The sequence below is a fragment of the Filicampus tigris genome, chromosome 5, assembly GCF_054856515.1.
Source record: "Filicampus tigris isolate MCC_2025a chromosome 5, RoL_Ftig_1.0, whole genome shotgun sequence".
In the NCBI taxonomy this organism is placed as follows: Eukaryota; Metazoa; Chordata; class Actinopteri; order Syngnathiformes; family Syngnathidae; genus Filicampus; species Filicampus tigris.
This window is the reverse complement of record NC_141221.1, coordinates 8,821,777-8,842,401: the sequence shown is the minus strand read 5'-3', so window position 1 is coordinate 8,842,401 and position 20,625 is coordinate 8,821,777. Positions and strand designations below refer to the sequence as shown.

Genomic DNA, 20,625 nt, shown 5'->3' with positions numbered 1-20,625 from the left:
CTCTGCATACTAATCAGTTGTCCTCTTTTATAAACGTATCTGTGCTCGCACTGAGGAGAAGAAGAAAAATCTCACTAGAGCTAGCTATCATCGGCTCGACTTTTATGCTTTCGAAACGGTTTCCGTTGTTTTGCTAATGTTGTGAGCTAAGCTAGCTAGTGATTACAACTGAAAAAATACCCCTTGCTTTTATAGGTGTTTTAAAGCAGGTGGTTTTCAGGCTGGCATTGAAAAACAATGCATTCGCCGCGGATCATTCTTGAAGCTGACAATTCTGTTAGAGAAGGCCATGGATAGGAAATATCTTGCTTATCCGAATCTGGTAATGCTCCCTGATCCACGTTCCTCCATGTGGATGCTGTCCATGTTTTTCCATGCTAGTCCCCAAGATCACATTCAATCAAGAGCTCAACCAAGGGATACTTTACCGTTCTCTGTTTATATCTTTTTTATGTCATGTTTTCATCCACGGAAGTTGGAAAAAGTAACAAACATTGTTGGACTATGAGTGGTTCTCAGGAAGTATGGTCCAGCCAGATGCTCAAATGCTAACCCACTTTAAGAGTCATTATTTTTTACTTTACAATCAATCACCAGATTTCATTGCTTACGACCTGTTAACACTTAACTAAAAAAAAAAACTCATTTGTTTGTTCTACAATGACAGAGTAAGCTATGTGTTGAGTCCGGTGTCCACTTTTCTTGGTAACACGCGTATAAATAAAATAGATTGATATATTTTTTTCACACCAGTTGCATTCACTATTTCTTCAGTGTTTTCTTGCGCTTGAGTCAGCAGAATTTGAAAGGCCCACAATTCAGCTTCAGGCATTTTGTATTTTGCGAAGCGAAAAGCTAAAAAGCGAATAATTTGCCGTGTCCACATGATCCTCGAATGTAAGACTGTGTAACCTGACGACCATTGTTCACCATTCGGTGGTCATTTTCAACCTTTGTACTAGATTTTAAACCGAATAACTTTCTCAGAAGACCCCATATCTGTTTTCAATTGTAGGGAATAAAACTAAAAAGTCATCAGAAAAGTAAAGTTAAGCAAGCACAGATACTTGAAAATCTATGTAAGCAAGGTAATGAACTATTTGTACTTTCTTACAGCTCACCTCTGGTATCAGAAGGCATGCTAATTGTGCTATACTAATCCCAGCTCGGTCCGAAGCAGGAGACTTTGACAAAGGCCCATCAGACAGACCTCAGACGGAATTCTCTGAACGACATTCCTCCGCACAAACCCCCTGTGTTCTCATGGCTTCACGTCCACGTCCATCCGTCGCACAGTCTGGCCCCGCCCACTTGCCTGCTGTCTTGCCGCCGTCACTCAGCTCGTCCTCTCGCTGTCTCGTTCACAATAGTCTCATATTTGTATCTGAAAGGACATCCGCGTGCCTTCCCGTCCTACTTGCACATTTCTGTTTGCCGAATTTCGGGAAATGGGATGCCCACAGTGACTGAGTCAAACTGGCAGCCGATAATGCTCGCTTAGCCCATGTCAAACAGCCTTTATTTAATTCCCCCTGAGTCAATTTAACCATACAACAGCCACCCTAAAGACTCTCTGTGGTTTTTGGGATGGCTTATACATAACATACTGATTCTACATGTCGTAGTCACGCGACTCCTAATCCAGTGTTTCCCGACCTTCTCTGAGCTCGGGCGCATATTTCATGGCACAAAATTATACAGTACACTATACTTGTGGAGTAATTTAATTGTATGAATGACAAGTGGCTACAAAGGTTGTACCTTCTGCCGTCTAGTTGAAAAGCATTTACAAATTGTTATGCCTGTCACTAGACATCATTGATAGCGGAACAAAGATACATTAGCGGTGGTGAACAAATAATATTTTTTTTGGACAGGTTAAGTGAAATTTGGTCATTTCCTATGTCCCTGCTGATGTTCTCTCATGGCACAGTGGTTGGGAATCACTGCACTCAAGCGGCACCAAAATATTTTTTCATGATTCAGTGTCCCAGTATGCCGTATTGCCTTAATTAGTGATCACTACTCTTAATAGTCGCCCTGAACAAATAAACACCTCCCTCGAATAGACGTCAATCCTTTTCCTATCAGAAAAAAACGCAACTGTAATCGTCTCATATCATGAACACCTTTGCTAACCAAAAAAGCAGCACATTGCAACTCACACTGACACTTAGATGAACACAAGTTTTAACAGATTAAAAGGGAATTTCCTGAGATTGACTTGTGACCAGTCTCGGGTGTAGCCTACCTTTCGCCTGAAGTCAGGCTGGTAGTCCTTCACGTTAATTGGTACCAAAGAAGTCACTCTAAGTTTAAACAACTTTGGTGAACCCTGCTCTAAATTGTCCTTAGGTGCGAATGTGAGTGTGAATGGTTGTTTGTCTACTGTGTATGTGCTCTGTAATTTGCTGACTTTAAAAAAAACACAAAAAACAAAACAAAAGAAGTTTTCAATTTTTATGTGAACATGGCTTTTCTGTATTCCACAACAAAGAAATAAGAGTTTACAGAACTGTTGTCCAACAAAAACTCAACAAAAAGCAAATTATTTTGGAGCAAACAACTTGCTTCTTTTGTTGTGGTAACTAGCACTGTTGCCATGAATGTCAATAATTTATATTTCAAAGTTTTTATTGTTTTGGGCCCCCCCAAAAAAAAATCCAAATTGTGTTTTTTAGAGTGTGGCTACCAATTCATGGTTTACCTCCCTTCTTGCCCAATGTCATCTGAGATGCTCACTTGTGACCGTAATGAGGATAAGTGCTGTAGAAAATGTGTGGACGGAAGGTTGAAGTTAGTCGCCACTGTAAAACAACACGCCAAACTCAAGGCCCTGTCATTTTTTGTGGTACACCAAAGCCTGGAAGTAATCTTCCAAAATACACAATGCACACACTGTGTATTTAAATGGCAAAAAGGCGTGACGTCAAACTAAATGAGTTTGTCACAAGTTGTGAATTTGTAAGCCTGACAGGTCGCGACATTTTTTGCCTGACCGAATGGTGTTCAACCTCCGAGTTATGTGTTCAGGTGCGGATGGGAAAAGGGGAACGGGGGCATGCGTGTGTATGTTTGTGCGAGTGTGTGTTGACACAGCCGGTCCATTGTCCTCCATCCCCAGTCAGGATGTTTAAGAGATGCCTCATGTTCTTGGCTCCAGCTAATCTCCTCTGGAGAGTAAACCCGTGTAGCTGGAAGGCCTTGGCCCTGCAAGACGGGACAGTCGAGGCCCCGCGTGGCGAGCCAAGCTGCAAATTTATGGGGCAGTCAATTACATATTGCTCATGAGCTGTTTTAAAATTGCATGCGGTAAAAAAAAACAAAAAAAAAACGATGAAAGTGCACTAAATCTGCCAAGCAAAATCCTTTGACTTAATCACTTTTGATTTTGTTTTGTCTTTTTGATATAAAGTGGGCATATTTCAGAGTAAGTTAAAGGAGCAATTTACTGATGGATAAGAGAAAGAAATGAAGATGATATTGATGCCATCCATCATCGTCCTTTTCCATTCCCACTTTAGTCTTCTCAATATCGGTCCGTCTTTGATTGTGCGTACGTGTTTCCCTTTATTGTTGCCATTGCTAATGATGACATTTACTGCTAGTGAGGTGACACAGGCAATCGAAAACCCAGGAAAAACACTCCACAGGAAGCCTGGACATTAACTCATTCATGCCAGACCTTTCCAGACCCTCTTTTACCCTAACGTTTGAAAAAAATTGAAAAAAATATAAATGAGTTCCTGGGATTGAATGACTGGACTGTGAAAAGACAAGTAAATCCGTCAGTGGCAGTGAATGAGTTAAACAGATAAATTCGCCAGACTGATGCAAAGCGTTCGAGGCGCTACTAAAAAGTTTTTGTAAGTTTGTGGTATTCACCTCCAAAATGGTTGACGTGTTATTTATATATTGTTTTGTCATTTTGATAGTCGAGCATCTGGCATTTTGACATAAAACGGAACTATTGCTTTTTAGGTGTACCGATGACACTGGTCAACAGCAAATCTGAATCCGAGATGGCTTTATGTGTCCCTAAATGTATTTTTGAATTGAATTGAAATGTTTCAAAATGTTGAAACAGTAGGCCTACCACACAGCGCTATTTACGATTGCAAATCAATATTCTTCTTTGTACTTTCGGCAGTTTTGATGCCCAGTGACACCGTGCTGCTTCTTAGAGAGGAGATTTGCGATTGTCGTCGGAGAAATTATGAGTGGCTTGTGTTGTGTCGGTCATCAGGAGTACACCGCACACAATAAGAGACATGCCGATCTTTTCGTCATCGCTTGGCATTGCTTACATTTTAACAATCCATTAACCGATATATGTGCCTCTTTAGTGAGAAGTGTAATTTTAACTCCCCCTGTGACGAAATGAAAACCACCCACTTAGATTTTTATCTCGCTGGGAATATGTCCTCTCTGTGCAGCAGCCATGCTTCGCTAATTTCAAACTGCTCTCAAAGATGAATTATTCAATTTAAGCATCAAGGCAGATCATGTGCCGTACGGTGGACCGGGTTTCATCCGCGAGGAGATGCCCCTACTCCCCTCCCAAGAAAGTAATATAAGTGGATTCATTTCCGAATGCACGTCGCTCCCAAGACTTTATTCGATTTAGTTAATGAGACAGCGAGGCAGGGCAGGCGGGCTGAGCGCAGGTTTGGGAGCCGGAGCGTAATTAAGATGTGGCTTCCACGGCGACGCTCTTTACGCACTTTGATTAAAAAACACAATCTCCGACCAATTAAAGCAGTTAAGAGTTCTCGGCTAATGCCACCTCTGTGCATAAATGAGGTAAATCCTCCTTCCGTTCACACCGCTTTGACATCTAATGTACCCCACATCGCGGCAACCCCTCCCCTGCCCTCTTTGTACCCTAATTCTTTATGTTAAGTCTGTCTGTCTGGGATTTTGTTTACCCTTTATGTCTTCCATATGCCCTGCCTGATGGCTTCGACACTATATGGACGGAGGGAGTGGGACACATGCTGGTGATGTTTGTGTTACACTGCGCCTTTTTTTTTTTTTTTACAGACGTGATTCAATTGGAAAAAGGATAACCCGGGATGACGGGTGGGGTGTTATTATCGCTTCGTCAGACATCTGTATAGCCCCAGTTAAAGCCCTCCATCGTTTTATTTGATATTGCAAAATATATTTATTTACTATCTTCTTAGCCCCGCTATGTATCGGTCAAGCCCCCCTTGAGGGAGGGGGGAAAAAAAATCCTGGAGCTGTCCTTCAGGATAACAATGATAAAATGACACTTTCAGAGGGATCCACACTCTGTGAAATTTGTTTTTAGTGAAGTTTGAAAGTAAGGCATTGATTCAGACTCCCAAAACAATAAAACATTAAATTAGCGTGATTCTGATGACCACAAGTTGTGCTTATCAATACAGTATGTGACATAACGACAATAATCATAATCATAATAGTAATTGAGATTTACTGTAATTAATCAGAGGAATTGCTTGAGGGGAAAATGGATGTTAAAAAATATACCCGACTGTTAGATAATATACTGGATGTACTTAAGTTTTCCTCCTTTATAACCTAATCAAATTGTTGGTACCCTAATTTTTGCCTTTATGAAAATGCCACACGTCAGTGGGGGCACACCACTTAATCACTCAATGTGTTAATTAATCAGGGTTTGGATTTTGCTTTACATTTTGGAGAATTCCTGTTGGACGACCCATTCCTGTTTTTCCAGGTGGAATGGACAAAAAAAAAAAAATCCCCCGCAAACACTCGCAAACCTTCTAAAAAGTCTTCCTAGAAGAGCGAGCAGCTCATTACTTTCATCCATTTTCACCACCTTTCGCCAGGTGTCCCAACACTTTTGTCCATGCCTGTATCGGAACGAGGCAGCAGAGGCTCGTTAATTTCCGGGCCTGACGCACACACACGCGCGCACACATAAGTCTTCAAGTCTGAGCTGTAATGAGCATTGGTATAGATTTCCTGTAGCTCAAACAGTGAGCTTAATTGACCTGAACAGCCCTGAGTGACTTGGCACCTCTCGTCTCGCCACCTCACCCCCCCCACACCCCCCCTCCCAACCCGCATGCCTCACCCCCACTGGAGCTCTTCCTCCGGGACAAAGAGGCTTTTGTCCCGCGGCCCTGCGCCACGGCACTCCAAAGCTTCGTTGACTGTTTCTGTCTGACGGAGCAAATTCGCTGCGGCCTCCTTTTGTCTATTGTCACAGTTCCTTTTTAAGTTTGAACAAAGTTTACACAAAGCTCCATCTTTTGAGGTCGTTTTCTGCCCGCGGGGGGGGAGAGGGGGCGGCGAGCGAATGGATTTATTGTTTGTTGAATTTTTCGACTGTCTGACCTCCCATCTCCATCTTTATCTGTCTTTTCTCTTCCAGGGATCACATATACACGGTGGACACGGACGCCGCCACGAATTTCGAGATCTTCTTCAGTAAGGTGAGTAAGTGAGACGTGCATCCGGTTTTGGAGGACGCCTTGTTCTGCGCCGACGTCTACGTAACTCTAATCACACGTCGCGCGCGCGTGTGTGTGTGTGTATGCGTTACGTGGGCGTCTTACTCGCCGCGTGCGTGACGTTGACCCCGTTAAGTAGATTATCCAATCAATCAGCGCGTGAGCGCCTGCGTCATCCACGCTCAGAGAGACAACATCGGAAGTAAAGGCGGAGATGAGCTCAGGTCCCGCATTTGCATCTTCAGATGCAACAACCGGGCTCATTGCCCTCCTTCAGAATATAGCGATATTCACGCAAAGCATTTACCAATACACCTGCAATGAACCTTGCTCAGGTAAAAATATGTAAAAGACCATACAAAAAAAAATGGTTCATCCCCCTACACTGTAAAAACATGTTGAATGAGCTCATAATCTCAAGGCAACAAAGTTTGATAACCTTCTAAATTCGGCAATTCAACTAAATGTTTTCAGTTTTGCATTTGTGGAAATTGGCTTTCCTGCATTTCACAACACAGAAATAAGAGTTTACAGAATGATTGCCCCTTTTATTGAACCACCACTTAAAGATATAAATAAAAAAAACGTGCTTGTCAGTAATTTCCATTTTCAAGGTTTTCCAACAACTGTTCTAGGCCAAAAAATACAAGTTGTGTTTTTTACAAAACAACACGACTTGTACTTTTTAACACACACATCGCACAGAAAGGATGGTGTGGAACAGTGAGGAGAGGGGGTTGAAAAAAAAAGTATGATTTAACAGCCAGGGCTTTGGGCTAGCATGTCGGCTTTAGAGCGCCTCGTTGTCGGCCCTGAGTGAGCGCACATAACAGAGAGAAGGTGGAAGATCAAGGGAAAAAATAAGAAGTCTGACTTGACAGCCAGCATGTGGACCTGACTGGGGCTTTCGGGACTGTGTGGTCAGTTTAGAGCGCCTCGTGGTCAACTGTGAGTGTGTGCACATCATAGAGAGAAAGGCAGTAAAGCAATTACGGACATAAACCCGATAGGAGCCGGTGGGAAATATTCCAGCCACTGGAGGATTTAAGCAAATACATTTTTGCGACTCAAGCATGAAAGTCTCATTTTATAGACTCGGTGATTTTTTTTTTTTTAATCATTTAAATTTGGCGGGGTTTTGAACAACACATTTCTCTGTGGTGTGTCAAATTTATAAGACATATTTTCACTTTCCTGGGAATTAAAACGAAAACGAAGAACACTTTTTAAAATCTCATTTAAATTCATTTGAACATGCGCAGAAAATCCCGGATATTTTGTTGTGGCTGTGTTAGAGCCGTGCCTTTAAGAGGCGGGGCCCGGTGGGGTGACGTCCGTGTGTGAGTGGCCGTAGGCGGTGGCTGACAGCAATACTGTAAGATGAGTTTCAAATGATAATAAAGTGTTCTTTATGACAGGTTATTTTTAAACCTTGGCTATTTTTAGGAATTTTGCGGGGAGAGCATCAGTTGCAGATTCGGACAATTCACAGCAACTCCAAGTAGGCGGACTTTACTGCAATTCAAATAAGGGCGTGTTTCTCCACCATGTCAAAGCTCAGCCAAAGGGCCCTAATGAGAGCAGCGAGCACATGAAAGGCTCTTGTTGATTGATGACCGAGACTCTTTAATCAGCTCCGAACATGCTCCACAATGGCGGCGGGCAGCGAGTGATCATGGACGGCACTCAGGGGCCGCTGTGTGTGCGCGCGCGTGTGTGTGTGTGTGACAGTGATGCAAGGCTTTGCATTGATTGATAAGTGTGTGCGACAATGAAAGCGGATGTATACGGCCGTGTGTTTACAGCTGATTGACATGTTGTGTTGCTACCACGGGTCCACGAGTGGGCCATTGCGTGCGCGCGCGTGTGCGTGTGCGTTTGTGTGTGCACGCAATAACCAACCAAATCATTCGATGAGCTCTAATCACCACACTGCGGGGCGGGGGGGGTTCTGCGGCTCTCAAACTGATCCAGAGTCAGTATCGTTTGCCCCCCTCTAATGCCTGGCAACTACAAGTTCAATTTGTGATCCCTGATCAGTGGGAAAGTGGGCAAGTTTGCGTTTCTAGGGGGCAGGACAGTGAATGTGGAAGAATCTCACGTTATTGATCACAGTGCATGCTCAATGGACGTTACGTTTGCTACGCTTGCACATTCAAATGAGGGGTTTTCGTTTATAACCTTCCATTCAGTTTTAATTTGGAACTGTGCAGTGCTTCGAGGTGTTCTTAATGGTTTGACCGTCTCATATGTAGTTATGTAAAGTAACCAACATATTAGAACCAGCTCTGAGTATGATGCGGTGCACCTCGACGCCACCGCAAACTGCAACGACAATAATCACGCGTTGTACAATGAAATCTTTCATAGTGCATTGATTGAAAAAGTAATTTCAGACATGTATGATTGAAACATAGTAAACAGGGTGTCCACATTAATGGGCTTAATGGTCAAAAATAGAATTAGTATTTCTTAAAAAAAAGAGTTAAAAAAAAAACAAAAAAACTTGGTTTTAACCTATTTAAAATTTGATTGAGAATTGTTATTGGCCTACAAATTGATGTGTAATAATAAAATGAAAATTATATAAAATATATATGAGGACCTATTGTTTCAAAATGGTTACAAAAATGGTTACAGTTCAAAAAATCTCTCACCCGTTCTCCTGACACTTTCTCCGATTCTCCTATGCCCTTTAAAATTCATCGTGTATATTATTTTTACTCATCGTTGGTTAGAAAAAAAATCAGAATCCTACTGCCATTACTTGAGTTACCCCCCCCCCCACCCACCCCCCGCCCCTAATCTAACAGTGTAAATAAAAAATCAACAGCATTTTTGATGCGACGCTTGTATTGGATCTCTGCGCAGGTGTTCCTAATGAGATGTCCAGTGAGTGTCGCCTCACCAGTGTGCTTTTTTTTTTTTTTTTTTTTTTTTTTTTAAATCGCACTTAATGTTTTGTTCTCTGCTCCTAATGGCCCTGACCTTAACTTGATCTGATCTTTCCCTGCAGAAAATGACCTGGAAGTCCAGGCAGGCTGACGTGGACACGTGCCGAATGAAAGGGAAGCACAAGGTAGACGCACACACGCCTAGACACGCGAGTGCACGCAAACACACTCGACAGCGCACTCCCTTGCAGTTCATAAAACCATCTGTCACAATTTATAGGGCACATTAGTGATAATCTTTCCATCAAATGACAGCCTAATTGTATTTTCCCTGGATTTACTGTACAATCATCTCCTCTTACTTTCATTATTGTTGAGGTAAACCCGGCGCTGCCATTAAAAATCATCCGTAAACGTGACATTGACGTAGCGAGAGGAAGCGCCGCGTGTTTCATTTTTTTTTTAACCACACAACCTTTCATTGGACCCCTTCATGCGGCTTTCAGTCTAAACGTGTCAATTATAAAAATGACAAATGTCTCCATTGCCCCTCTTTCTCTCTCCGGTGCGCCGCAGGACGAGTGTCACAATTTCATCAAAGTCCTCCTGCAGCAAAACGACGACGCCCTGTTCGTTTGCGGGACGAACGCGTTCAACCCCTCGTGTCGAACGTACAAGGTAAGGACGCCCGTTCTTGAAGCGTCTCCCCCTTCCTTCGCCCGCCGCTCACCCCACGGGATGAGGTTGTTTAGCACACGCCAACAAAAGCCACATGGGAGCGGAGGGGCGGACGTGGATGGATGAATTGCACAACTCCTTTATCCGCAGGTGGACTCTGACACGCTCGATTTAGAGGCGCACAAAAGCGGCCCACCTTCTCGCAGGCGCATGAAGAAGTCTTGAAATAAGACCGTGCTTTTCCTTTTCAAGTGAACCCCGGTTGTATGAGAAAACAAAGTCCTTTAAAAATCCATTAATGACCTCTGGGTAAAAGAAAACTGGATTTAGACTTTGAGCAGGACTTGATGTCAGTGTGTTTGGTGTGACTTTGTCGATCAGTAGGCTGTATACAGAACATTTTTTAAAAAACACACACAAAAAAATGCTCAACATCAGGAATTTCCAAACAGTGGGTGTTCAGATAACGGTGGTTTGTCATGAAGCTATTTCTTCCGCGAAGGTTACTTATAAGCTTTTCCTAGTAGCGTGGTATGCTAGTGGTTAGCACATCTGCCTCACAGTTCTGACGATCCGGGTTAGAATCTCGGCTGTGGCCTTTCTAAATCGCCCACAGGTTTGTAAGTGAGTTTGACTGGGCGTTTGTTTATATGTGCCCTGTGATTGGCTGGTGACCAGTCCGGGGTGAACTGCGCCTCTGGCAGCTGGGGGAGGCTCCAGCACACCTGCTGCGACCCTAATGAGGATAAATGATCAATTTCGTTGTGACAATAAAAGGCGTTCTGTTCAATTCTATTCAATCCTATTCGTGGTATGTCATAATGGAAAATGGATGGATGAATAAGCATTTCTACATTTTCCTCATCTACAGCCAGTCATCCTTTCTCCTTCAGTGATGTAAAATTAACAAGTTATGCACGACGAGCTCTCGGTAGCAAATGTTGTTTTTTTTTTTATCATGATAGTATGATTAAACATGATGCTTTTAATTAAGCAGGTGCAGCAATGCAGAGCAACAGATTTGCTCAGGGACAAGCCCTCACGAAATTTGAAATAAAATATAGAAATATTTTGCGAGAGTTCATTTACATTATTACAATGTAGGAGCCTTAAAGAAGAAGTCAAGTCCAAAGTTGTTTTTAGAATAATATGTATCACCACTAGTGCAAACACGGTATTCTGCTTAATATTACGGTTGTGGAATATGAATTGAGCAGCAAAATCCACCCGTTTTTATCCATTTCAGTGGCGGCCATTTTGCCACTTGCTTTCCACTTTAAATGACATCACAGCTTAAGGGCTCATCTTGTAAATGTCACATAACTAAATCCGGAAAACAGGTGAGCCGTGACGGTCGTTACCTTAGCCCTTAGATACTGCGATGTAATTTTTAGTTGACAGCAAGTCACAAACAAAGCTAGGCATTCCGTCCCGAGGGCGGAACGGTCCGTCCCTCCGTCCCACCCATTTTTGGGACGGAGGACGGGGGACAACAAGTTTTAAAAAAGGGACGGACTAAGCGAGGGTGGGGGTGAATTTTAGTCCGGCCCACTAATCGTGCCTCATGTGTGTGACGTGGTGGCGAGGGGGCCATAGTTCATCTCAATCTACTCGGCGCAAAAAAAAAAAGTCACACAAGGGTTGAGGAACGTAGCAACAACCTTCAGGTTAGGAAATGACCACTCCACCACATGAGCCACGTCACACCTACTGTGAGTTAGTAAATTACTGGTGTCTCCAAAAGGAGACTTTTTTTTAATAAACTATTACAATGCATGTAAAATTGACTCAAAAACTCTCCTTATAAAATTTACTTCAAATATCTGAGTGTAAATATCTCCCCAAATTTACATTTCTGTGTAAAATTTACCCTGAATATTATTCTCTTCCAAGTGTGAATTTTACTCTGTTTAGACTGGGACCAAATACAGTCCTTTAAGAGTAAAATGTACTCTACGAAATTTATTGTGTAGGCTGAAATGTTGACATTTTTAGGCAGACCATATTATCTATATTTGTCTATCCATTCATTTTACGTTCTGCTTATCCTCACCGGGGTCGCCGACGAGGTGGAGCCTTTCCATACGGTAAATATCGATCACGTAAATTAGTCACAATAAAACTTTATGTAATGAGGCCATGGAGAGTGTGAGGTCATGTGACTGCCTGGCTCCGTTTGATTGGCCAAATGTCCTCAAATGTCACGAGTAGTTACATTGGATTGGTGAAAAAAACTGTGCCATTAACCCTTTCATGCATAGTGGTCACTACAGTGGACAGCTATTTAAAATTTGCTTTCGCCTATATTAATTGATCTAAATTTTTTCAAATATTTTCAACCCTTTCATGCATTAATTATGATTGAATGTTATTATTTAAAATATAGATATATTTTTTGGGGTTTAATTAATATAGGCAAAAGCAGCTTTTAAATAGCTGTCCACTGTAGTGACCACTTTGCATGAAAGGGTTAAAACTACTCTGACAAGTGTTTATCCAAAAAGTTACTATAGTACAGTATATGTAATAGAGTAAATGTAGCCGATCACTCGCCACCTTTTGCTGGTTTCGCTTTGTTGGAATGAAATGGACGCAGCGCACAACTGATGTTATCTGACTGGCTTTTGGGGAAAGAACACAACCCACACACGCGTACACACTGCCGCTTTGCTTGACTAGATGTGTTTACCAGAAAAACAAGACAACCCTGCTCCATTGGCTTCATGGCTCAGCATGTTAAGTACACAGAATGGATGCAGCAATGTTGGGAGTCCTGCTGCAGGGATGTGGAATTTATGTCTCTGCATTTATCAGGCGTGGTTAGCTTTTATAGGCCCCGCGGTTATGGTTTCAAGGTTTAGCTATTACTGCACCGGCATTGCTGCTAGCCTGGTAAAGTTCAGAGGGAGAGGAAGCTCCGTGCACATGCAAGGACGCTTGCCACTGCAAATGTCTAAATGAGCGCTGCATATATATATATATTACACGAGGTACGTGTTGTAAGGAGATTTCTTCTGCAGGGGAAACACTATAAAATGTGATTGATGTCAGGGTAAAATAACGACTTTTCCGTGTTTAAAATTTGCTAGTGCAAATTCCTTGATTAGTGAGTCAGTCCCCCCACTGTGAGACTAATAAATAATGAAATTGTAAGTGTATGTGCTTGCAATTTTCCAAGAAAAAAAGCACCGCACGACTTAGCTGGCGGTTATAATAAATGCAAGGAAAGTATGAACTCAGGCAATCTATCTGTCTATCAAGCCAACAATCAATCCATCAATCGGTCATCAATCAGTCAATCCCTCCATCTATCTATCCATCATTCCACCATTTAAAATAGCCAGATGCCAAAGGGAATGCTGACATGCTGTCAGTTCTCTGAAGGCATGCTGGGGTCTTCAATTCCGCTTTGGTCAAACAGCGGGTGTGTTTTTTTTTTCTTTTTTTTTTTTTTTTGCGTGCGTGTGAATGTGTGCGTGTGTATGCGCCACCTTGGCTACAGTTTTCCTCTCTGTCCCCCCCGTGTGACAACAGTGAAAAGAGCTTCTGTTTCTAGGGGCCAGCCTCATCCCACATTAATCAACGAAGAGAGAGCAAGGGGAAAGGGGGTCGGTTGTGTTTGGTGAGGTCAGGGGGGGGGGGGGGGCAGAGGTGGAGGGAGTCCGCTGGGGACAGGCGCTGGCTCCCACCCAGACCAATAAACCGCACTGCTCTTCCAATTTTGCCTCTTCATTAGCTACTGTTACTTATCCCTCCGTCCTTGTTCTGTGTTAATGTCAGTACACACACAATCAAAATCCAAGCAGCCCTCAGACCCCCCTTCCCTTGTTCCTTCTCTCCTGCCAGTCTTAATTCCCCTCCGTCGACGTCCTCTCCTCTGTTGCTTTCTCCGCCTGTCACTCCCTGACTGCGCCGTAATAATAAACAGTCCGTCCAGCTGGTTCACACGTACGAACCGACCGCGGGTTTCATCCGTCGTTGCCGGGCAAAGTGTTGGCGATCAGCGGGTTCTTTGCAGGCTGTTAGGTCGCCAGGTGATCCCCAGCTTGGTTCCGTGGTCTCAGAGTCCAGTTCTCACATTTACAAACATTCCTCTTCGTAGAGGACTCCGCCCAGGCCGAACTATGGAAATATGTCTCTGCCAGTCCAAATTCAAACTCAGATGGTACAAAAATACCAAAAGAGGTCAAAATCCGGGTAACCAAGGAAAAGCCAGGGAGAAGCAATCAAACCCATCAAGTTATGCTCCACTGATTATGTGATGCTGACACTTGAAAGATAGATAGTCTTTAAAAAGTTTTAATGTCAGAAATTTAAATTTAAACTTAGATGGCACAGATATAATTCTCTGATGAACGTTCTGCCCATCTGACTCATTTGATGGGGGGGGGGAAATCATGCTGTTTCCTTTTCAGCCTTCACTGACATACTTTGTACATAGAGAAAGGACAGGGAGAGACATCAGAAGCACAATAACAGAACATGTCGATTTGACTCCAAGGGCGATACAGGTCCACTCCAGTCCAGAAGGTGGCAGTAATGTGCATTAAAAGTGGGTGTAAACTACAGAATCTTGTGGGTCACAACCCCACTTGGCCCCCAATATAAGTGGATTGCAAAGGCAAAAAATTAAAATTAATTGCTCAGTCCCAATCAGTAGCTAAATTTAACGGGTTATTCCTTGTTGACATTGACATTTGTAGTTATGAAACTAACCAACTAACTAACTACTACGACGTGGGGCAGTTCAACGTCACAATAAACAACATCTGCAATAGCAAACAAAGTGTTAAATCAAAAACTTTAACACTCTTAACAAAAACTGAATGTTATCTGTATGAGGTCAGAATTTGTATACATACATATCTTATTAGATTGTGCAAGTATACCTTCTATTCGAAAATTATGACATGCAGCTACAGATGAAACCGTTTTACCCCGCACAGGTTAAGATGTGCGATTTTTATGAACAGCTGCAAAGACTTGGTTTCCTTCCAACGTGTAAAAGTGTCAGAAACAGGACATGCGAGGCAAACAGGTTGCAGAGAAATGGGCCGTGACGATTAATGTCCCACTGAGGTGCTGCGTCCTTGCTTGGTTCTGGCCCATGTGTGAACTTGGGTATGAATAATTATGCAGGTTGTCTCATTTGTGCAATGTTGTATTGTGATCCTATTAATTCATGTGTCAATGTGTTAGCGCCTGATATTCCTGACCTGCCTCGGACATTGTTATTGTTTCAGCACATGGATACCTCTACTGTATCTTGGAATGAAATGAGTTGGTAATGGCACTAGACATTCCCATAATTCTTCGGTAAAATCAACAATTCCGAACATTTACGGTAGACTGTAATGATCAAAAAGAGATGTCAGTTTTTAAAAAAATGGACCACATCCCTCAATTTTGGTACTTGACTTGATGTTTAAAGGGGACAAACTATGTTTGAATGAGATTTTAATTGCATGTATGTAAAAAAAGGGCAAGGGTATTATAGTTAACGAAACAAAAACTATAATCGGAAAAACATTTTCAGTCACAAAATAAATTAAAAATGAAAGTGCTTTAAAAAACATTCCTAATTGAAGAAACATTTTAGGTTTATAAAACTAACCCCAATAGCGAAAATGTCCTTCTTTTTTGTCTTTGGCATTTCATTTTATATATAACTTTTCGGGGTTCATTTAAAATGCATTTATTTCTGTATTACTGTACGGCTGAACAATTGTTTGGGAATTGTAGTTTACTTTACTTTATTACGCAATACTTACTGACCTTTTTTTCCATCTTGCACTCCACAAAGCCTCCATATTAAAAAAAACAACAACCTAAGACTAAAAAATATTGAAAAAAAGTACACTAAAATGAAACATTTAAATCGTGTCAGACATTTCAATAAAAAAATATCTTGGAACTGTTTAAAATTGAGGGGAAAACTACATAATATGTCTCCCTCAAATAGTGTCCATGTTTTGGATCTACACTACATTGTGTGGCACTTCTTTTGTTTACAGGCTAGCGGAGTTGACGGCATAACAAGACTCAAGCTGTTTCACCGTCCAAATGCTTTATGTTTACAACTGTTTTAGCTCACGCTGGCAGTTTTTGTGGAGCTGTGTTGCCTGGCTAAGATTATCGGGTTATTGCCCTGGACAGTTCTGGTGTTTCTCCACACATGCCTGCCAGCTTGTCAGGAGCTGCGCGTATATCAGCGACTGGTTTTGGGAGGGGTTTCCTCATGTTCAAAGGGCAGGAATAGATCAGTGACAGCCGGCTGAGACCCTTGGACAGAGGTCAACGCCGCCGTGACATCAACTGAGGGGATAAATGCCCGCTGGGGTGTGTGTTTTTATGTGGGATGTAGGAGAGGGTGAGGCGACGTTCCAAACTGTCTGACCTGGATAATAAGACATACACAGTGGTGCTTTGAGTTACCAGTGACCTGACTTCTCTCTATCTATCTATCTATCTATCTATCTATCTATCTATCTATCTATCTATCTATCTATCTATCTAGCTATCTAGCTATCTAGCTAGCTATCTATCTAGCTATCTATCTAGCTATCTAGCTAGCTATCTATCTATCCAGCTAGCTATCTAGCTAGCTAGCTAGCTAGCTATCTGTAATGGTGACAGTGAACTCAAATCACTTCACAACAATCCTTCAAAAAAGCTGTTGATTGCCACCCCCTAGTTGAAGTTTACTGTCAAACTAAACCTAAAGCAAAGAGAATTACTCATTTTGTATGTAAAATAACCACATAACTCTGTTTAATTTATTGTTTGAAAACAACTCAAAACACGCTAGACACGCTAACGAATAGCGCTGGTGTAGCAATGTTACAACAACAGATGTCTGAACACAAGAGGCAAAGCAACACATATAGACATATAATATAACAATAAAGGACTATATTTATCTCCCACAAAGAACATCCATTATTATTGTGGCTTACTGAGGTGTTTTGACGTATATACATGTGTGTATTATACTGCCCCCGTGTGGCCGTGGCGCACACACCTGAAGGAACAGCACAGTACAATTTTATATTTTTCTTATAAAAGACGCGTTACACACGTTTTTATTGTTTTGGGGGGTAGGCTGGAACAGATTTAAGGCTTATTCAGTCATTTCAGTAGGGAAAGATGATATTTAGAGTATTTTGAGTTACAAGCATGGCCACAGAAGGAATGAAACTTATATCTCAAGGCACCACTGTACATTATATGTCCGCTATAAGATGAGAAAAAAAAACAGTAAGAAGGAAAGACTCGGAATTTTGCTACTACTGCTGGTCCTGTTGTATTTATTTTTTCTGCCAACAATTTCCCTGGCAAGCATTGCGCGTGTTAGCTTGTGTGAGTGTGTGTGACCTTTTACAGTGGGCAGATGATAACTGTTTTTTTCCCACCCAGACAGGAATAGAAAACAAAATGACCCGTTTAGAGACCATAAAGGGCGGCGTTAAGAACTTCGCAGCTTCTCTATTTGTTAAGTGAACGAGGAAGCCAAATAGAAGAGAGGAAAAAATAAATAAAAGAAGAGGCAAGCAGTGTTTGCGGTCGTCTTCCTGACCTCGCGTGTATTTCTGCCTTCGGCCTGACGCATGCTTAGGAACATAAGTTGACCCTTGGAGGAATGGCATTGACCTTTCGTCCACTGGTGGTCCTCTGCCAATCACAAACACTCAGAACATTCTACTTGGCTGGAATTGTCCTGAAATAATGATTAAACAGAGCCTAGCGAGAGTCTTCGGGAAATAGCAGCATTAGTGCAGGGATTTAAGCTTCGGTTGTGCAAAGCATTCACTTAGAAGTGCTTTCTGATCAAATATTCAGAAAGTAGCGAGCTTCATCAAAACATTGTCAAATTCCCTTCGAGTGCACCTGCGATTCCTCTTCACATCACGGCGTAGCAACAAATGGATTAAAGCTGTGTTTAAGCTCTTTTTAAACGCGCTAAGATAACGCACAAAGTAAGGGGAAAAGTAAATGTGTTAAATGCTGTGGAAAATGGGCTTTCCACATGCTCTGCTTTGACAGTCACAGACGGTCACATGGACTCACTCGCGGGTTGATACCACAAATATTTTATCCGGACTACTGACCTAAAATTCTACTTGGCCACATGTTCTCCACTTGTGGACACACATTTAAGCCACATTTCTCCCCCAAGGAGGTTGTGGGCTTATCCCATTTGTTGTTTCGTGTTAGTTAGTATCAACAACAGCTTAATCGATTTACACTACCCTTTGTGGAGCAGTTGGAAATGGGTCAAGGTCAGAATTCATTAAGCAGGATGTACCAAAATGTATAGACAGATGGATGTTGGGTTCTTCAATACATTCCAATTGTTAAAGTAAAAAGGTAGCATTTAATGTTTGGGATTCAATTGCTTCTAGTCCAATGTTTGTCCAATGTTTTCTAATGTTGAAAAGTTTTTGTGACAGTATTTTTGGTATAGTGGTGCCCCGTTAAGATACTAGCCGTTGTTTGGAAGTTTACTTTCAAACTTAAAAAAAATGTTAAAAAAAGAAAATTGCACCTGGTTTACATAAAACACGATCATAGTTTTGCCTAATAAAGTCTCCTTAGCCTAATGCTAACAAATAATGCTAACAATTAGCATCTGTCATGCGGTGTATTAACTCTTTAAGGAATGGATATTTGAACTCAAATGGTGGCACAACACATGTACACAGATTGTTTTAGAAAAGTCACAGGCATATATTCTCTATCCTCTGCGAAGAACGACTAATATTACTGTGGTTTACTGAGAAGATGTGACGTTTTCATGTATATCCGTATGTCTACATTATACTGTCACCAGGTGGCCGTTGCACGTACACCAGAAGGAGCAGCACAATGTCTATTCAATTGAAGCAAAAAACGTGGCAAAAACAGTTTCATTCTTTACTTTCTATTCAGGTTAATTTACAGTTCAAGCCACCCTATTATCAATCAAGATTTCCCTCTAAATGCTTCTTCATCATCGGAAGGCAATATTTCCTGCCTTGGTTGCGTTTGAAGTCCACTGTTGTGTTTCACATCTCCATCGTCTCAATTACCCCATTTGTGACCGTAGATGGACACTCTGGAAGCTCTCGGGGAGGAAATCAGCGGGATGGCTCGCTGCCCTTATGATGCCAAGCATGCCAACGTGGCCCTCTTTGCTGGTAAGATTCAAAGCATGCTAATATTAAACAGTAGAACCTCCAAAGTCAAACACAATCCATTTTGTGACACTGGTTGATTTCCAAGTTGTTCTAATTTATTTTGAAAAAAAATCTTTCAGAGTCAGACTATCACCATTGTTAACTGTTTGACCTTTCATGTAGCAAGTTAACAACTTAAAGCGGAAGTCAACCCAAACATATTTTTTTCAAGAATATGTTCTATGCAAGCCCACTAGTTAAAACAAGGAATTCTGATAAATATTGTGTTTGTGGAATAAGAGTTAATTTTTTAGCCATCTTTGGGAGTGGCCATTTTGTCACTTCTATTGACTGAAAATGACATCATAACTTCTCAGGGCTCAGGTAACGACCAATCACGGCTCAGCATCAGAAAACAGGTCAGCCGTGATTGGCCGTTATCTGAGCCCTGAGCAGTTGTGATGTCATTTTCAGTCGACAGAAGCGTCAAAATGACCGCCCCCTGAGATGGCTAAAAACGGATGGATTAACTCTTATTCCACAAACGCAATATTTATCAGAATTCCTTGTTTCAACTAGTGGGCTTGCATAGAACATATTCTTGAAAAAGTATGCTTGGGTTGATTTTCCCCTTAACAATTTGAACACCAACTTTTGTTTGAATTTTGAGGAAATTAACCCCCAAATTAGGTTGGATTCCACTTTGTTTCCACTTTTGGAGTGTTTGACTTTGGAGGTTCCATTCTGATCAGAAATAGTCCATTAAGGCCATTTCAGAACTGCTTCGGCGAACCCTTTGTCTTTAAAGTATTGTTGTCATCTGTCTTAGTCATTTTCTTTTTTTAATAGAATAAACATTTGGTTAGCACATCTGCCTTACCATTGAGATGTTCTAGGTTCGACTCTTGGCTCAGGCCTTCCTATTTGGAGTTTGTACCTACTCCTGCCTCCTCCAACATTCCAAAAACATACACACTAGCTTCGTTGAACACTCTAAATTGTCCATAGGTGTGAATGCGAGTTTGATTGAGTCAGCTGCAATAGGCTCCATCCCTCCTGTGATCCAAATGGGACCAATTCAAAAGAAAAGGGAAGAATGGATAAACTTGGTTGACTGAAAATAAGTCACAAATAGATTCATCCCCTGATGAGTCGGCTTTGGGCCCGCGGGGTGAGAATCCTCCCGTGCAACCTCGCCGTGGGCTGCAAAAGACATCGGGTCCCCATTCCATGTTTGCTGCCAACTGATTAATGGTGCTATTGATGAGCTGTCCCGGCGAGCTTACAGCCGAGTAGGCGCAGCTTGACCGGCTAATGTGTGACGGCGAGCTGGAAGCACTGAGTAATGGAGAGGGCTCCTCTCCCAGCCACCCTTTCAATTATGTAGTATAAGTTTCCAATGTGGTTCCATCTGAGGTGGACCGAGGTCAC

The 20,625-nt window shown here is 42.0% G+C and overlaps 1 protein-coding gene across 4 annotated transcripts in view; it reads left to right on the top strand.

Annotated features, from left to right (window-relative positions):
* The window catches only part of sema6a (sema domain, transmembrane domain (TM), and cytoplasmic domain, (semaphorin) 6A), a 138,671-nt gene that overhangs the window by 69,014 nt on the left and 49,032 nt on the right, over positions 1-20,625 (top strand). For all 4 annotated transcript variants that reach the window (XM_086030173.1, XM_086030172.1, XM_086030176.1 and 1 more), the window contains 4 exons: positions 6,389-6,449; positions 9,484-9,546; positions 9,938-10,039; positions 19,125-19,215. In XM_086030173.1, coding sequence (XP_085886299.1) covers positions 6,389-6,449; positions 9,484-9,546; positions 9,938-10,039; positions 19,125-19,215 — 317 coding nt within the window. The remainder of the gene's footprint in view (positions 1-6,388; positions 6,450-9,483; positions 9,547-9,937; positions 10,040-19,124; positions 19,216-20,625) is intronic.